The 12,728-nt window shown below is 35.5% G+C and overlaps 2 protein-coding genes and 1 long non-coding RNA gene across 17 annotated transcripts in view; 1 reads left to right on the top strand and 2 right to left on the bottom strand.

The window, feature by feature from the left end:
* LOC123745812 (transmembrane 7 superfamily member 3) overlaps positions 1–10,114 on the bottom strand; it is a 19,847-nt gene extending 9,733 nt beyond the window's left edge. The window contains exons 1-8 of one of the 2 annotated variants that reach the window (XM_045726820.2): positions 9,581–10,114; positions 7,141–7,318; positions 5,265–5,434; positions 4,527–4,783; positions 2,305–2,491; positions 1,256–1,423; positions 837–989; positions 400–500 (exon numbers count right to left, since the gene is read on the bottom strand). In XM_045726820.2, coding sequence (XP_045582776.2) covers positions 400–500; positions 837–989; positions 1,256–1,423; positions 2,305–2,491; positions 4,527–4,783; positions 5,265–5,434; positions 7,141–7,318; positions 9,581–9,746 — 1,380 coding nt within the window. In that variant the 5' untranslated portion in view covers positions 9,747–10,114. The remainder of the gene's footprint in view (positions 1–399; positions 501–836; positions 990–1,255; positions 1,424–2,304; positions 2,492–4,526; positions 4,784–5,264; positions 5,435–7,140; positions 7,319–9,580) is intronic. The other variant, XM_069317629.1, reaches the window with a different exon arrangement.
* Positions 1–12,728, bottom strand: part of LOC138359021 (uncharacterized) — a 246,153-nt gene that overhangs the window by 14,308 nt on the left and 219,117 nt on the right. The window lies entirely within an intron of this gene.
* LOC123745813 (ankyrin repeat and SAM domain-containing protein 1A) overlaps positions 10,308–12,728 on the top strand; it is a 166,253-nt gene continuing 163,832 nt past the window's right edge. For 7 of the 14 annotated variants that reach the window (XM_069317615.1, XM_069317616.1, XM_069317619.1 and 4 more), the window contains exon 1: positions 10,309–10,525. In XM_069317615.1, coding sequence (XP_069173716.1) covers positions 10,422–10,525 — 104 coding nt within the window. In that variant the 5' untranslated portion in view covers positions 10,309–10,421. Of the gene's footprint in view, positions 10,526–12,728 lie in introns of all 14 variants that reach the window. The other 7 variants (XM_069317618.1, XM_069317621.1, XM_069317625.1 and 4 more) reach the window with 3 other exon arrangements.

The raw sequence follows: 12,728 nt of genomic DNA on the forward strand, positions 1-12,728 counted from the left end.
TTCATAATACATCCCTAATGACTCACAAGGACTGACTGTATTTATATTCATGTGAATGATCTTACAAAAATATAGAAACATTCACAGCAATATATTATTTGTGTACAAACATTTTTAGGATATAGCACTAAAATACAGATTATTCTTCAAAAATTCACAAATTAGAAATTACAATACAGTCCATAATTTGACTTAGACTTGTGCATATTGCTTTCATTATGATTTGGTTTTTAATTGAGTTTTGTCTATTACTCATGTTGAATAGGTTTTCAATTTAATTGCACCTGTGCCAACTAGTCATTCTATTTTAAATTTAGTTATAAAAGTTAACAAGCATAATGTTAAATCAAATCTAAAATTATTATTAACGAGGGCTCCATGTACCACCAGAAAAGTTACCTTTTTGATATCAACAATGGCGTAGGCTATGATGAGGATAGCAAAGAAGACTGGGAACACCACAAATGCTGAAAGGTTGGTGCTTTTGGGTGCAATGGCATCTGGGAAAAAAAAAATAAAAAATTCTAAAGGAGGCATAATAAACAAAAAGCCCACATACAGTATTTACAAAACACACAAATACTGTATGTAAAATAATAATGTAACTCAAAATATAATTACAGTATTCAAAGTATATATATATACTGAGGCTGTTTGATGGACTCGAATCCACGTTCCTGAACTTCTCCTCAATGTTTATTCACCGACTGATCATGTTCTTGTGATTTTAATGTACAATATTATAATATAGGGACACAATAAGAATAATGGAGCAAACCAAAAAAATATTCAGGCACAATTATTGTTTTGTAACTACCTTACAGTGCAATACTTACATCTGAGAAAATGTGTGACCACCATCCCTACAAAGATCACAGTTATGACAATAATCAAGAGAGACGAGTGGAAAGGTCGCTGGAACTTATGCCAACCAACGAGCCACAGAGTACCACCAGCTATAGCTCCAACTAAGGTACCCCATCCCAATGCTGAAAATAAAAAATAACCATAACATTACTGATGTTACATTCGTTAATAAACTACCTAGCTAATAGTTAGGATTTATTTCAGTCATTTAAATGTATACATCATCATCTTCCGATGCGAATATCATGTAACATATTCGGAAGTCTAAAATAGCAATCTATCTGCCCGTATTTTTAAATGATTGATGCTAAAAATATAGAATCACAATAACAAAAATCCCTACGTAAAATACAATAACTTAAAAAAAAATAATTGAAAATAAGCTCACCGGTGATACTGCTCGATGTGTCTTGGACACACATGAGAAAAAAAACACACCAGAAGAAAAGGAAGCCCGAGGTGAACATCGTGAAGTTGAGCCACCGATGACCCAGGAACAGCAGGATACCGCCGATGAACAGCAGCGAGGCACAGAACAATTTAGCCAATGGAGTTACTGTTGGGACAAAAGAGAGATTTACTTATATATAAACAAGAAGGTACATTGGGTTTATGAGAGTACATAGCATTGATGTTTTTACATTCTTGTAAAGCCACCAACATGCATAGCATTTCGGGCAGTAGATGTGAAAATACAGGTAACTAGATGTGTAATAAATAGACCTAATAAAGTTGATTTTCAATGGGATAAAGATTAAGGCACTGTATATAAAAATAAATGAGTATGTGGTTTGACTGGGAACCATATCAATGTAATCTCCAGACCAAACACTTAGTGCAGTGACAACCTATTACTTTTGCACATTATTATTATTATGATTATTATTATTATTTTTTATTTGAGGGAGGGATTATTTTTTTAGGGGGAATTAATAATAATAATAATAATATTATTATTATTATTATTATTATTATTATTATTATTATTATTATTATTATTAAGGCAAAGTCCTGGCTTGAGAACCTCATTTTAATTTATAATTCATACAAATTTATAATAACTAATAATTTATAATAATAATAATTAAAATAATTTATAATTCATCATAATTTATAATTTATATTAATTTATAATTTGTAGTTATAATTATAATTTTTAATAAGTTTTTATTAATAAGATATACAAAAGATCTGATTACTGATGTTACTTGTTAGGTTACTTCGTTACATCAATTAACATATTCACCTTTTGCCTTTACATATTCACAAACAATATGTAGTCACTAATTGATGCCACAACAACAGTCTGGCTCAGTGGGGGAGATATGCACACATTATCAAACTTTAAATTAAACTAAAAAATTATTATTAACAGTTAGCTATTTTTTTAAATATTATTTAGATCATTGCAAACAACAAACCCCACAATACACTAACCTAGCTTTGTACACTCGTACTGTACTGCATCAATAAAATCACAACCGTAGGAGACAGCAGAGGAGTAGAGGGCTCCTTGAGAGTTATTGCAAGACACAACGACAGTGATGACGGCTCCAACCCCAGAGTACGACACGAACCACTTGTTCAACTCTTCACTAGTATTGTTGTTTTCCTCTCTTGCCACCTGTTCAACCATCAAACACTTAATTTATCTTTTAATAATGATGCTGACTGCAAAGTCTTTTAAAGTACTGTATGTATAGTACCGAACATTAGCTTTCCCAAGAACAAAACTAAATTATACTGTACCGTATATGACTGGAAGGGAATAAAGGGCCATTTTAGCAGTACTCACGATAAGCATTAAAAGCAAGTAACTCGTACTGAACATATATTGAGAAATAGTCACTTTTCTATTACAGTATTAGTGAGCTGGCTGAAATACATCGAGTCAGATGTATGTTACCGCCAAGGCACGGACAATAAGTTATATACTAACATTAAATGTAATTAAATGCCCTTTTCCTGAGCTTATACACTAAGCTTCCCAAGGTTATATGCTGATCCTGTACCACCAAATCTTGACTTTACATTCCAAGATCAGACTCTGGCTTACTTTAAGAGGCTTAGGGGAGCTTGGGAATTAGAGTGTGACTCAAATCTAAGAAAAATTCCATCAGAAAGCACCGGCACAACAAAACAAGTGAATGCTTTTTAAGTAAATTAGACACCTCAAAGTTAACATGGCAAACAATTATTGCTGCAGAGTAAATAGCCTGTTATGCACTTTGCCAGCAGATGGCAGCCCAAATCACACACAGTACTACCAATGCCCTGTTTATGGCAGGTGATGCTGATGCCGATATCACCACTGCTTTATGAGCATGTTTCCGAGAGCCTAATTTTGTACGCGTGTCAAGTATCAGCTGGTTTTCTCTGTTGCTTATGCCATGGCTGGCCAATTTTCGCTAATCTGAATTTCCTGGGCATCATAGTCTCCTACATCAGTTCAGGCTTTTAAGTGGTTTTGTGCTGCAGGCTCACAAGCATCAATTGATATGATGCTGGTGAAGAAAGGACAGTAGGACTCCTAGCTTTCATCATATCCCCAGAGGGGGTTGCCACCCTTTGGGAATATGGCAAGCTAACAGCGCTACTGTCCCTTGCTTTGGGACAGGCCTATGAAATCTGCTTTCCAGAGTTTGGATGCTTCCCTATTGAGATTCTAATAGGGATAGGTTCCATCTCTTGGCCTTCCTCCCTTGTGGTGAGGAAAGGTCATAGGCTTTAGGGATGCTGGAAGAGGCTTGCTCTTTGATATTCTTTGAAGTTTAGTTCCTGACATTGCAACTCATACTCCTGTTTATATAGTACTTTTTGTAACTATGTGGACCATCATACATATACTGATGTAAAAGGTAGTTAGACAGTAGAATTTGGTACTATTCACTTTATAGTCTGAAAAAATATAGCTAAATAACAAAGTTAAATATTCATAGGCCTAGTATAGCATACATATATGTGTACTATATTAGGCCTCACATTATGTATTAGGCCTAGGTTAGGTTAGTTTACATTTCATTTGCAACATACTGTATATACAAAATCTTTTCCCGGTTTGTCCAAATTCAATAGTACTGTACAGATTTCTACTGTCTAATTGCCTTTTACATCAATATTCGTACGATGGTCCTCATCGTTACTATAGTACTACCTTAACAGGAGGATGGGCTGGACATTGGGGGTCTAAGAGGCATGGTGTATGGAGCTTGATGGTACCAGTTTGTAAACTCACGAAGTTACTTAGGGGACTCAATTAGAAAAATTACCAATAACTGAATTTTGTAATAAAATAATAAAATATGCCAAAATATATGAATTAAGTATTTTAATATTTCATTATGGCACATGGATAATGTGCCAGATACAGTACACTAATAAAATAGTCAATTTAATTGTAATTTTTCTTCAGTAATTAACCGATTCGTTTATTCGTTTTTTGGGCCTAAAAGCAATAATATCCATACCCAGTCAGTCTTCTAGGACCCACTGGTTTGTTGGCATGGATAACAGATAAGTCACTAACTCCTTACCTGATCATTCTATAAAGGAAAACTTAGATGATAGCATCAAAACAAAAAAATTCATGATATTTTAAACAAAAATGGCTAACACAGTTTATTGTATACAAAGAATTGCAAACTATATTATTCACTCACAGACTTAGCATGTTCCCTGAGACCTTTAAGAGTACTCGTTGCAATCAGCGCATTCCAGTATTTCTTCTCACTCAAGTCCCTCTCGTACATGTAAGTGAGAAAAGTTTCATATTTGAGTTGTCCTTCAGTGGGACTGGGCTCCAGATCAGGATAGGAAGCAGCTCGGTAAGTTACTTTTGTTGTCAGGATGTTGGGCTCCATTGCCAGGTAAGGTTGCGTGAGATTGTACGGAGCCTTGTAATTGCCAGGAATTGGCTCTGTATTGAAGAAATATCGAGGTGTTGGATAACAACATATGAAGAGATAAGATAACTTATACTAAAAACATATAAAACCAGATCAATTACAAATGGCTTGTTAACTTTGATATTATTTACACTAAAAAAATCAAAATCAAAAGTAAGGTGAAAAGTAAAATTTATATAAAGAACTTGGGAAAGCAGTTAATTAAATTCCTGCACATCTCCACTGAAAATAACAGTATTTTCTCTGAATATAAATTTTCAACTCACCAGGCTGACAATGTTTAACTGTACTGTATATTAATACTTTACTGAAAATGCAAAGACTCAAATCCCACGATACTTCCAAGAATTACCGATTAAGTTAGAAAAACAAAATAGTCCCTCAGAATAATTTTGGGGAATGATCAGTGATATGCACAGCTTAAGTATACCTAGAACTCGGTGAAATGAGAACACACACACACAGGAGAGACCTTAAGGCCCGGACGCTTACCAGAATTACTGTAATTCCGCACAATGAATAGGACTGTAATATTTCTATCGTGACAATTGGTGAGAAATACACGATGTGTTCCATTTTTCTGTGAATGACTGAATGAGTTGTCCACATGCACTACCAGTCCTGGACTAGTGCTATTGTTGTAAGTCCCTGGAACTGGGTTTCTGAAAGTAATTAAGATTTTTTTACAATTAACCTGTAAGGCCGTAAAATTAACCCAAGTTAATTTTGAGTAACTTTTTTTTTTTATATTGCCATTTTAAGGCCCAGATTTTTAGCTACAATTTCAGCAATTAGACATTGAAATTCTGAAATTCAGCATTTCAGAAATTAGAGAAATCTAAGTATGTACTATAATTTGATTTTTAATAGCATGAAAATCTTGTATTAATAATGAGTTGTCACCTACAATACTGCTTTGTATTTTTGCCATGAAAACATAAATCAGGGTAACTAAATATAAATTATTGGAAAATATTTAAAAAGTTATATACAGTAATTAAAATAGATACTGTTCAAAATTTCAGATGCTGTATTTTTGGCAGAAAACTTCAATATTAAAACACTAACTTTTAGGTTTTATGATTTCGATCTGTAAATGTTCATCTGATTTTGGTGAAATTTTCACACAACACAGTACTCACCAGGCATTACATTTTGTCTGAGCATTTTTTCTATGAAGACGATTCTAGGATAACAAAAAATTTAAAACACCACATTTATGATTTTTTTTATTACTTGAAAATGTAAATTAGAAATTTCCTCAAATAAAACTATAGAACTACATCTGATCTTTCCAATCATACCATCAAAATGACTGCAGTAGAATTTATAAATCTGAAAGGGATTTAGAATAAAAAGGAATAAAAAATATTTCGAATATATTATGTGATTATTTATGTTAATTGGTTTCTCTGTTGAAACCTAGTTTTAAGTAACCATGCTTATGTTTCAAGGCTAATTTTCAAAGAAATGTACATCTGAAAATGTCGTTCTTGAGTACAGTTAACTTAGGGCCGCTAAGGATGGTATTTCTAAAAATAGGTTACCCTATTGTCTTAGAACTGAATATGATATGTATGAAATAAATTATTGGTACATAACTATTAGAGTTGCAAGTGACATACTGTACCAGTACTGTATAAAAAACACACAGATTATAACTGAAACTATTTCCAAATTTTTAAAATTTAAAAAATAAAAAATTTGATTATTTTTAAGTAAACACAATTAATGTAGTCTTTGGCCATTTTTAATATTTATCTTCATAATAAACTATTTTATTACATAAATAGAGCACAGAGTGGAATAAAAATTTCCCTCTCTGAGTAGCACCTCAGTAGTTCCCCTAAGCCTTAGCTCTTCAAATTTCCCACTTTTGCCCGCTCATTTATGTAATTTATATTAAGTGCATACAGCCTCAATTCATCATCCATTTTCTTCCAGAGTCACCAACACCGTTTTGCCAGGTTGACAGTAACCCTAGCTCGGCAGTATCCCTGGAGGGACTATACTTGGGCTGTCTGGCTGCCCAATGGAACATTAAAACAACGCACGTTGGTCAAGTTTTAAGGAACGAAATAATCCAATTCACGAACTAAGAAGAAAATATGGACAAAACATTCCTAAAAAATTCCAATATTGTACCTTCAAATATCAAGGTACCATTACTCCCTTAATTTCTCCACCAATTTGTTTACTAATGAGGTCACCAGGAGAAGGGAGGGTCAAACTTTGATATTTTATAAAAGTAATATATCCAACACAAAGGAGCTAAAGATCTTATGAAAAAAAAAAATGATTAGCTTTAGTTAATATACTGGATAGAAAAAATCTAATTTCATTGTACTGTACATAAATTGATACTTACAGTTCATGGCCAAGAAGCAGATAGCGACTCTGAGAATGAGCCTGAACTATGAGGAAACTAACATTTTCTTCATCAATATCCATTATTTTGACAGCAATGCTAGTATATTGACCCATACCGAAGATCTCATAACTGACATTTTTCACCGAGTAATCCCTTTCCTGGATTGCTACCTTACCTGGAAGTAAGCAAATATATACTGTATACTGTTGTGAATATGCATGACAACTAAGTTCATAAATATAATAGAAATAATTATTTTTTCAAATACTAAACATGTTTACAAGTACTGTAATCCACAATTTATGCAGTATGCGAGAACTTAAATTTGGTGGTTTGCAGACAAGTCCTTTTATACCAAGAATTAAATGTGGATGAATTTATACAATTAATTTTTAGCATGAATTATTAAACAAGTCACTGATGTACTACGATCTAGGTAGCGAGTCGGGCTCCCACTCCTGCCACACTTATTGTGTGTTGCAAACTCTTTGAAATATATTCTTGTACCATATTACATCCCAAGCATTTCGAACTTTATTTGTGGCTAGAAAAAAAGATTAACTCTGAAGGTCTCTGGAACATATCCCTATTTATTCCATATAATGTGCCATCAGATTTGTTTAGTGAAGTTTTTCTTTACATAGACTTTACAGGAATAAAACGTCCATTGCAAATTGAGGGCTGCCTGAATTAAAGTGTCTTGAAAACGGATTTTATAAATAATACAGCACAATATTTAAGGTACAGTATATAAAACGTACTTAACACTCTTAGGGTATTTTTATCATCTTACCCGAATGTGAGTTATCAAGTTATTCACACAATAATTTATGTGTAAATCGAGTTGTGGACTTTCAATGTAGGAAGTGAGGAAAGTTTGCTTTGTGAATACTGTAGCTGGAAATATTTCTCGACAACCTATATTTTTCTTATTTTTTCTTATTTATATATACAAGAGTTCTTACATTCTTGTACAGCCACTAGCACACATAGCATTTCAAGCAAGTCACATATGAAATGTTTAGTAATTATTGGAAGTACTCATATTCTAATATTACATATATACTAATTTACAGAATGAACAATGCTATATTCAAACTAGAAGACATGCTTGTCTTCCATGGTGCTTGTCTTAAGTACCATAAACATTATTTGATTGGCAAGGTGATCATGCAGATTATATCAGTCGAGTGAATATGAGAAATCATGAAATGGTACAAAAAATTAGTTTTTCTGACTCAATTGATGTTTCAATCCTCGATGCATATTTTGTATATATTCAAGTCTAAAACTGGCACGAAATTAGCCCTTGAAGAGTTTAGTTATGCATTAGTGTATCCTCTGCTTAAGAAATGAGGTACACTAATGCAAATCAGGCTTGGCAGATGAGAGGACACTGTGCATGCACCTCCAGACTGCTTCAAAGCCATCACCTTAGGCTACCATGTATTGGCATCAGAAAGAAGGATGAATGTCGTAGCTCAGTCGATTAAGGCAGTGTCTGGGATGCTCCCGGATGCAGGTTCAAATCCTCGTCACGGCCCTTGTGGATTTGTTCATGAATGTTGGTGTTGTGTGTGCACAAACATGACACGATAAGCAAAGTGGAAGCATCATGTCATGGAGTGAGAATGCATGGTACTCTGTGCCAACCATGCCTCCCTGAGTACCTGGTACCATTGTCTCACCATTGTATAACATTGATAAAGAATGTGTGAAATGTTTATAAAGTATAGAAATGTGTACATATGGCACAAAGTGACTCTTTGTTAAGAAAATAAGTTACAGTGAATAGGTTTGGTTAAGTGTCTTTTCTTTTTTATTAGCAAAAAATAAATATTACATTCATACAACATATTGATGAACATCAACATGTGTACTGTTTTTAGTGTTGAAAATATGCGTGTTTTCCTTAATTTACCTGAGGGCCATTATCTTCCAAGTGGCCTCAAAAGGGATAGGAAGCCAGTGGCTTGTCAAAGGTCAATCCATGTACAGTAGCACCTCAATTAATGAGCGGCTCTATCTACGAGCATTTCGAGTAACGAGTGAGCCACTTGCAGAACATTTGTCTAAACTAACGAGCTTTTCCTCGATTAACGAGAATTTCTGCTGGTTCTCAGACACCTTTTTATGACAGTTTTGTTGTTTCGCAAGACGAGTTTTCCACATGACGAGCTCGATGTCGGAATGGATTAAACTCGTTAATCGAGGTGCCACTGTATAAACACCCATCCTTTCTCGCATATTATTCACCACATACAGTGTGTCTGGAAGCAATGTGAGCCGCTCCTTTCTGATTGCCTGACACCAATAGACTGGTAAGTACTAGTCTGTATTAGTTTTGCACAGACGAGGGGGGAAGATTGTCCGAGACACCAGAATCGCAAGAGTTAAATGCAAGCTAAGCAAAAATGACCAAGTAAAGACCTCTTACCACTGCTAGCTTCACACCATGTCCGATTCTGAGTATTGTCGCCTATGTTGGTCCCCTCAGTCTTTCCTCGTTCCACACTAACCTTCTCGCTGGAAGAACCAGCTGGGACACTGAAAAAAAGACACAGGCATAGCCAATACCCGAGAATTCTTCCCTGGGACCTCATAGCTACATGGCCAGCGGGGTGATGGAGCAGGCTTGCCAAGATTTGCCAGCTGGAAGTTAAAAAGACCCTTGCCAGTCTGATTTACTGGTGCCTTGCCAGTCAGGTGCAGCGACACACAGGGCAGCCTTATTACTCTGCTCTAGCTGGTGGTAAAGGCGCCTTGTCAGTCAGATCCAACAGGCTCGGAGGAGCCTTGCCAATCTTGTTTAGTAGCGTTATCAACGTGTTGCCAGTCAGGTCCAGTTGGTTCAGAACAGCTTTGCAAGTCAGGTCCAGCAGAGCCAGGCTGCTGCGTCTGTTTACATCCATAATCAGCTGATTGGACAACACTATGGTGGCAGCTACTGCATTCTCTCAAAGATGTCTTCTGCCTCTGAGATATACTTTAAAAATACATATAAAATGAATACTAAAAGAAATTACATTTACAATTTTACAATTGTAATAAAGCATATAGTTCCTAGATTACCAAAGAGCGCTGAATAGAACAGTTTTATTAAGGATATAGTAGATGTAAAGACATCTTGGAGGATACGAGGAAAGTGATGGAGCCGCCCCCTAGATGGCAGCACCACCAGTTGTCAGTGATGGCTGCTGTTGATCAATGCTTTTGACGAATTACAGTGTATATACTCCATTAATAGCTCAGATATGTGTTGTAGATAATAAACTAAGATGGGTAAGGACGCCGATTTGCTAGAAGCTGCTCGGAATGGCAACTTCCAGGTGGTGGAGAAGATCTTGAGCTCTAAAGCCAAGAGATCTGGACCACTTGCAAGGTAAGTTGAACACATCCCCGCCCATTTCCTGAGGTAAAAACTCCACTGTAGCTGCTTAATTAGGAAATGTTGCAGATAGTTGCCTTGTATAAGACCGTAGAATCGTGTCTCAAGACAATTAGGGGTAGGGAATTACGGCTATATCAATATATATAGGATTCGGTGAGAATAGACCATTGTCATTGTGGCAGGACCAATATAATAACAGACTGTATCACAATGCAATTATAGTAACCATAGGCCTATGTGGTATGGATTGCTATGCAATGCGAACAACAGTACAAGGCTATTTTGGCACGTAGCCTTGCGAGTCGAGCTATTGGCGTCTCTACGTTGATAGGCATAGTCTACATTTTTTTTTCATTATGGTTTTGTCACCATTTGTATCATATTTTTGTACTTCACAGTGATAAAACTCTGTTCAGTTTGTTTTAATATTAACAACAGTTGTATCATTTATTGACGTTATTTTGTGTATTAATATATTCCGTTACTAAGGGTCGGGCCAAAATGCTGTGCGTGTTAGTGGCTTTTCTGGAATGTACGGCTTAATCACCTACTTGTGTACTTTCCTAACCCATTGTACCTTCTTGTATAATTAAATAAATCAATTTTTAAACTTTGAATCATGTGAATTAAGGAAAGTAATGTGAGAGAGATGACCGTATTTATTTGTGTCATTCATTACATTAATACAATACTGTATAACAATAGAGGAAGCTGGTGAAGGCTAATTGTTTTGTGTATTATTTTATGTTTATATTTATCTGTTTTTTTTTATTTGAGGGACACCATCTCTGGTGGACTTGACAGGAATAGGAAGGTGGTGGATTTTATTTTCCAGCATTTTGAACTCAATCTTGGCATTTATGGGTTCACCGGGTAGCAATTCCATGGGTTTTTCTGCTGTGTTTCTGCCCGACAATTTGGCTTCTTGAGCTTGAAGCTGTTAATCCTCATATGAGTTACACTGTACTTTTTAAAAAAAATGGTCTGGATTAATATCTTCCAGTTTGTTCAGTATTTTAAAGGTCTCGGTGAGTTCAGCCTCATCATGTCTGTTATGTAGCATATCAGCCTTGGGCCTTGAGGCCCTGAATCTTCCCTTGTATGAGAGATAAATTAGTACTGGTATAATTTTTGTCACTGCATTGAACTCTTAACCCGATATTTCAACTTTTGTATCATCATGGCTGAGTCGGTGGTGCAAAACTGGCCCATTTTTTTTTTCTTTTTACAAATATTTCTATGAGTATTGTATGTACAGTATGCATTCTAGGGTTATTTTATAGAACAATGTAGAGCTTAAGATTTTGCTATGTAAACCTCACTAGATTTTGCTATGTAAACATAGGGTGAATGAAAAAGGAGGGCGTGAGTGGTTATCTTGAGGTTATCTTGAGATGATTTCAGGTGTCCCCGTGGCTCGGTCCTTGACCAGGCCTCCTTTTTTGTTACACATACCCAGGAAGCAGCCGTAGCAGCTGTCTACTCCCAGGTACTTATTTGCTGCTAGGTGAACAGGTGCATCAGGATGAAATAAACTCTGCCCATTTGTTTCTGCCTCCACCTGGGAAGCAGAAACAATATGGTATCTGTTGTGACAAGCCAAAGTTTCCTTTCACCTGATGTCTCTGTTTGCCCAAATAGGTACCAGCGAGTTAGGCAACTGTTGTGGTTTCTCATCTTGGGGAAGGTCAATACTGTAGTTGGTCAAGGGCATATATCTATCGGTGGCATTTATCTATCACAGGACTTGAGGAAAACACTAGTCTTTCTTATCTATTTTACTTTAAATGTATTAAACTTTAAAGAAATACAACTTTGCATTCAGCTTCTCCCACATGTATATCTCAATTTCTACAACAACTTAATCCTTCACAGCTTTTCCAACATCAACATTTGATTAACCTTAGCCAGAGAGAAACTAATTTAACCATAGCTTTGACCAGCTGTTACATATATCAGTCTACACATTGTTAATTCTGTATTCACTCGCCAAGCTATTTTCCCTCTCCTAGGTAAATTATTAATTATTTCAAGTACTAACACCTTAGCACTGGGAAAAGGTGAAGTTTACTGGGGAGAGAGGTTGAAATCACAGTGTCAGTGGGGAAACTAATCATGACAAAAATATGACTTGAGTACTGTACTTTACCATTGAGACCGTATACGGTATTGGAATGCACTCACAAAATCGAGA

This window comes from Procambarus clarkii, chromosome 88 (genome assembly GCF_040958095.1).
Source record: "Procambarus clarkii isolate CNS0578487 chromosome 88, FALCON_Pclarkii_2.0, whole genome shotgun sequence".
In the NCBI taxonomy this organism is placed as follows: domain Eukaryota; kingdom Metazoa; phylum Arthropoda; class Malacostraca; order Decapoda; family Cambaridae; genus Procambarus; species Procambarus clarkii.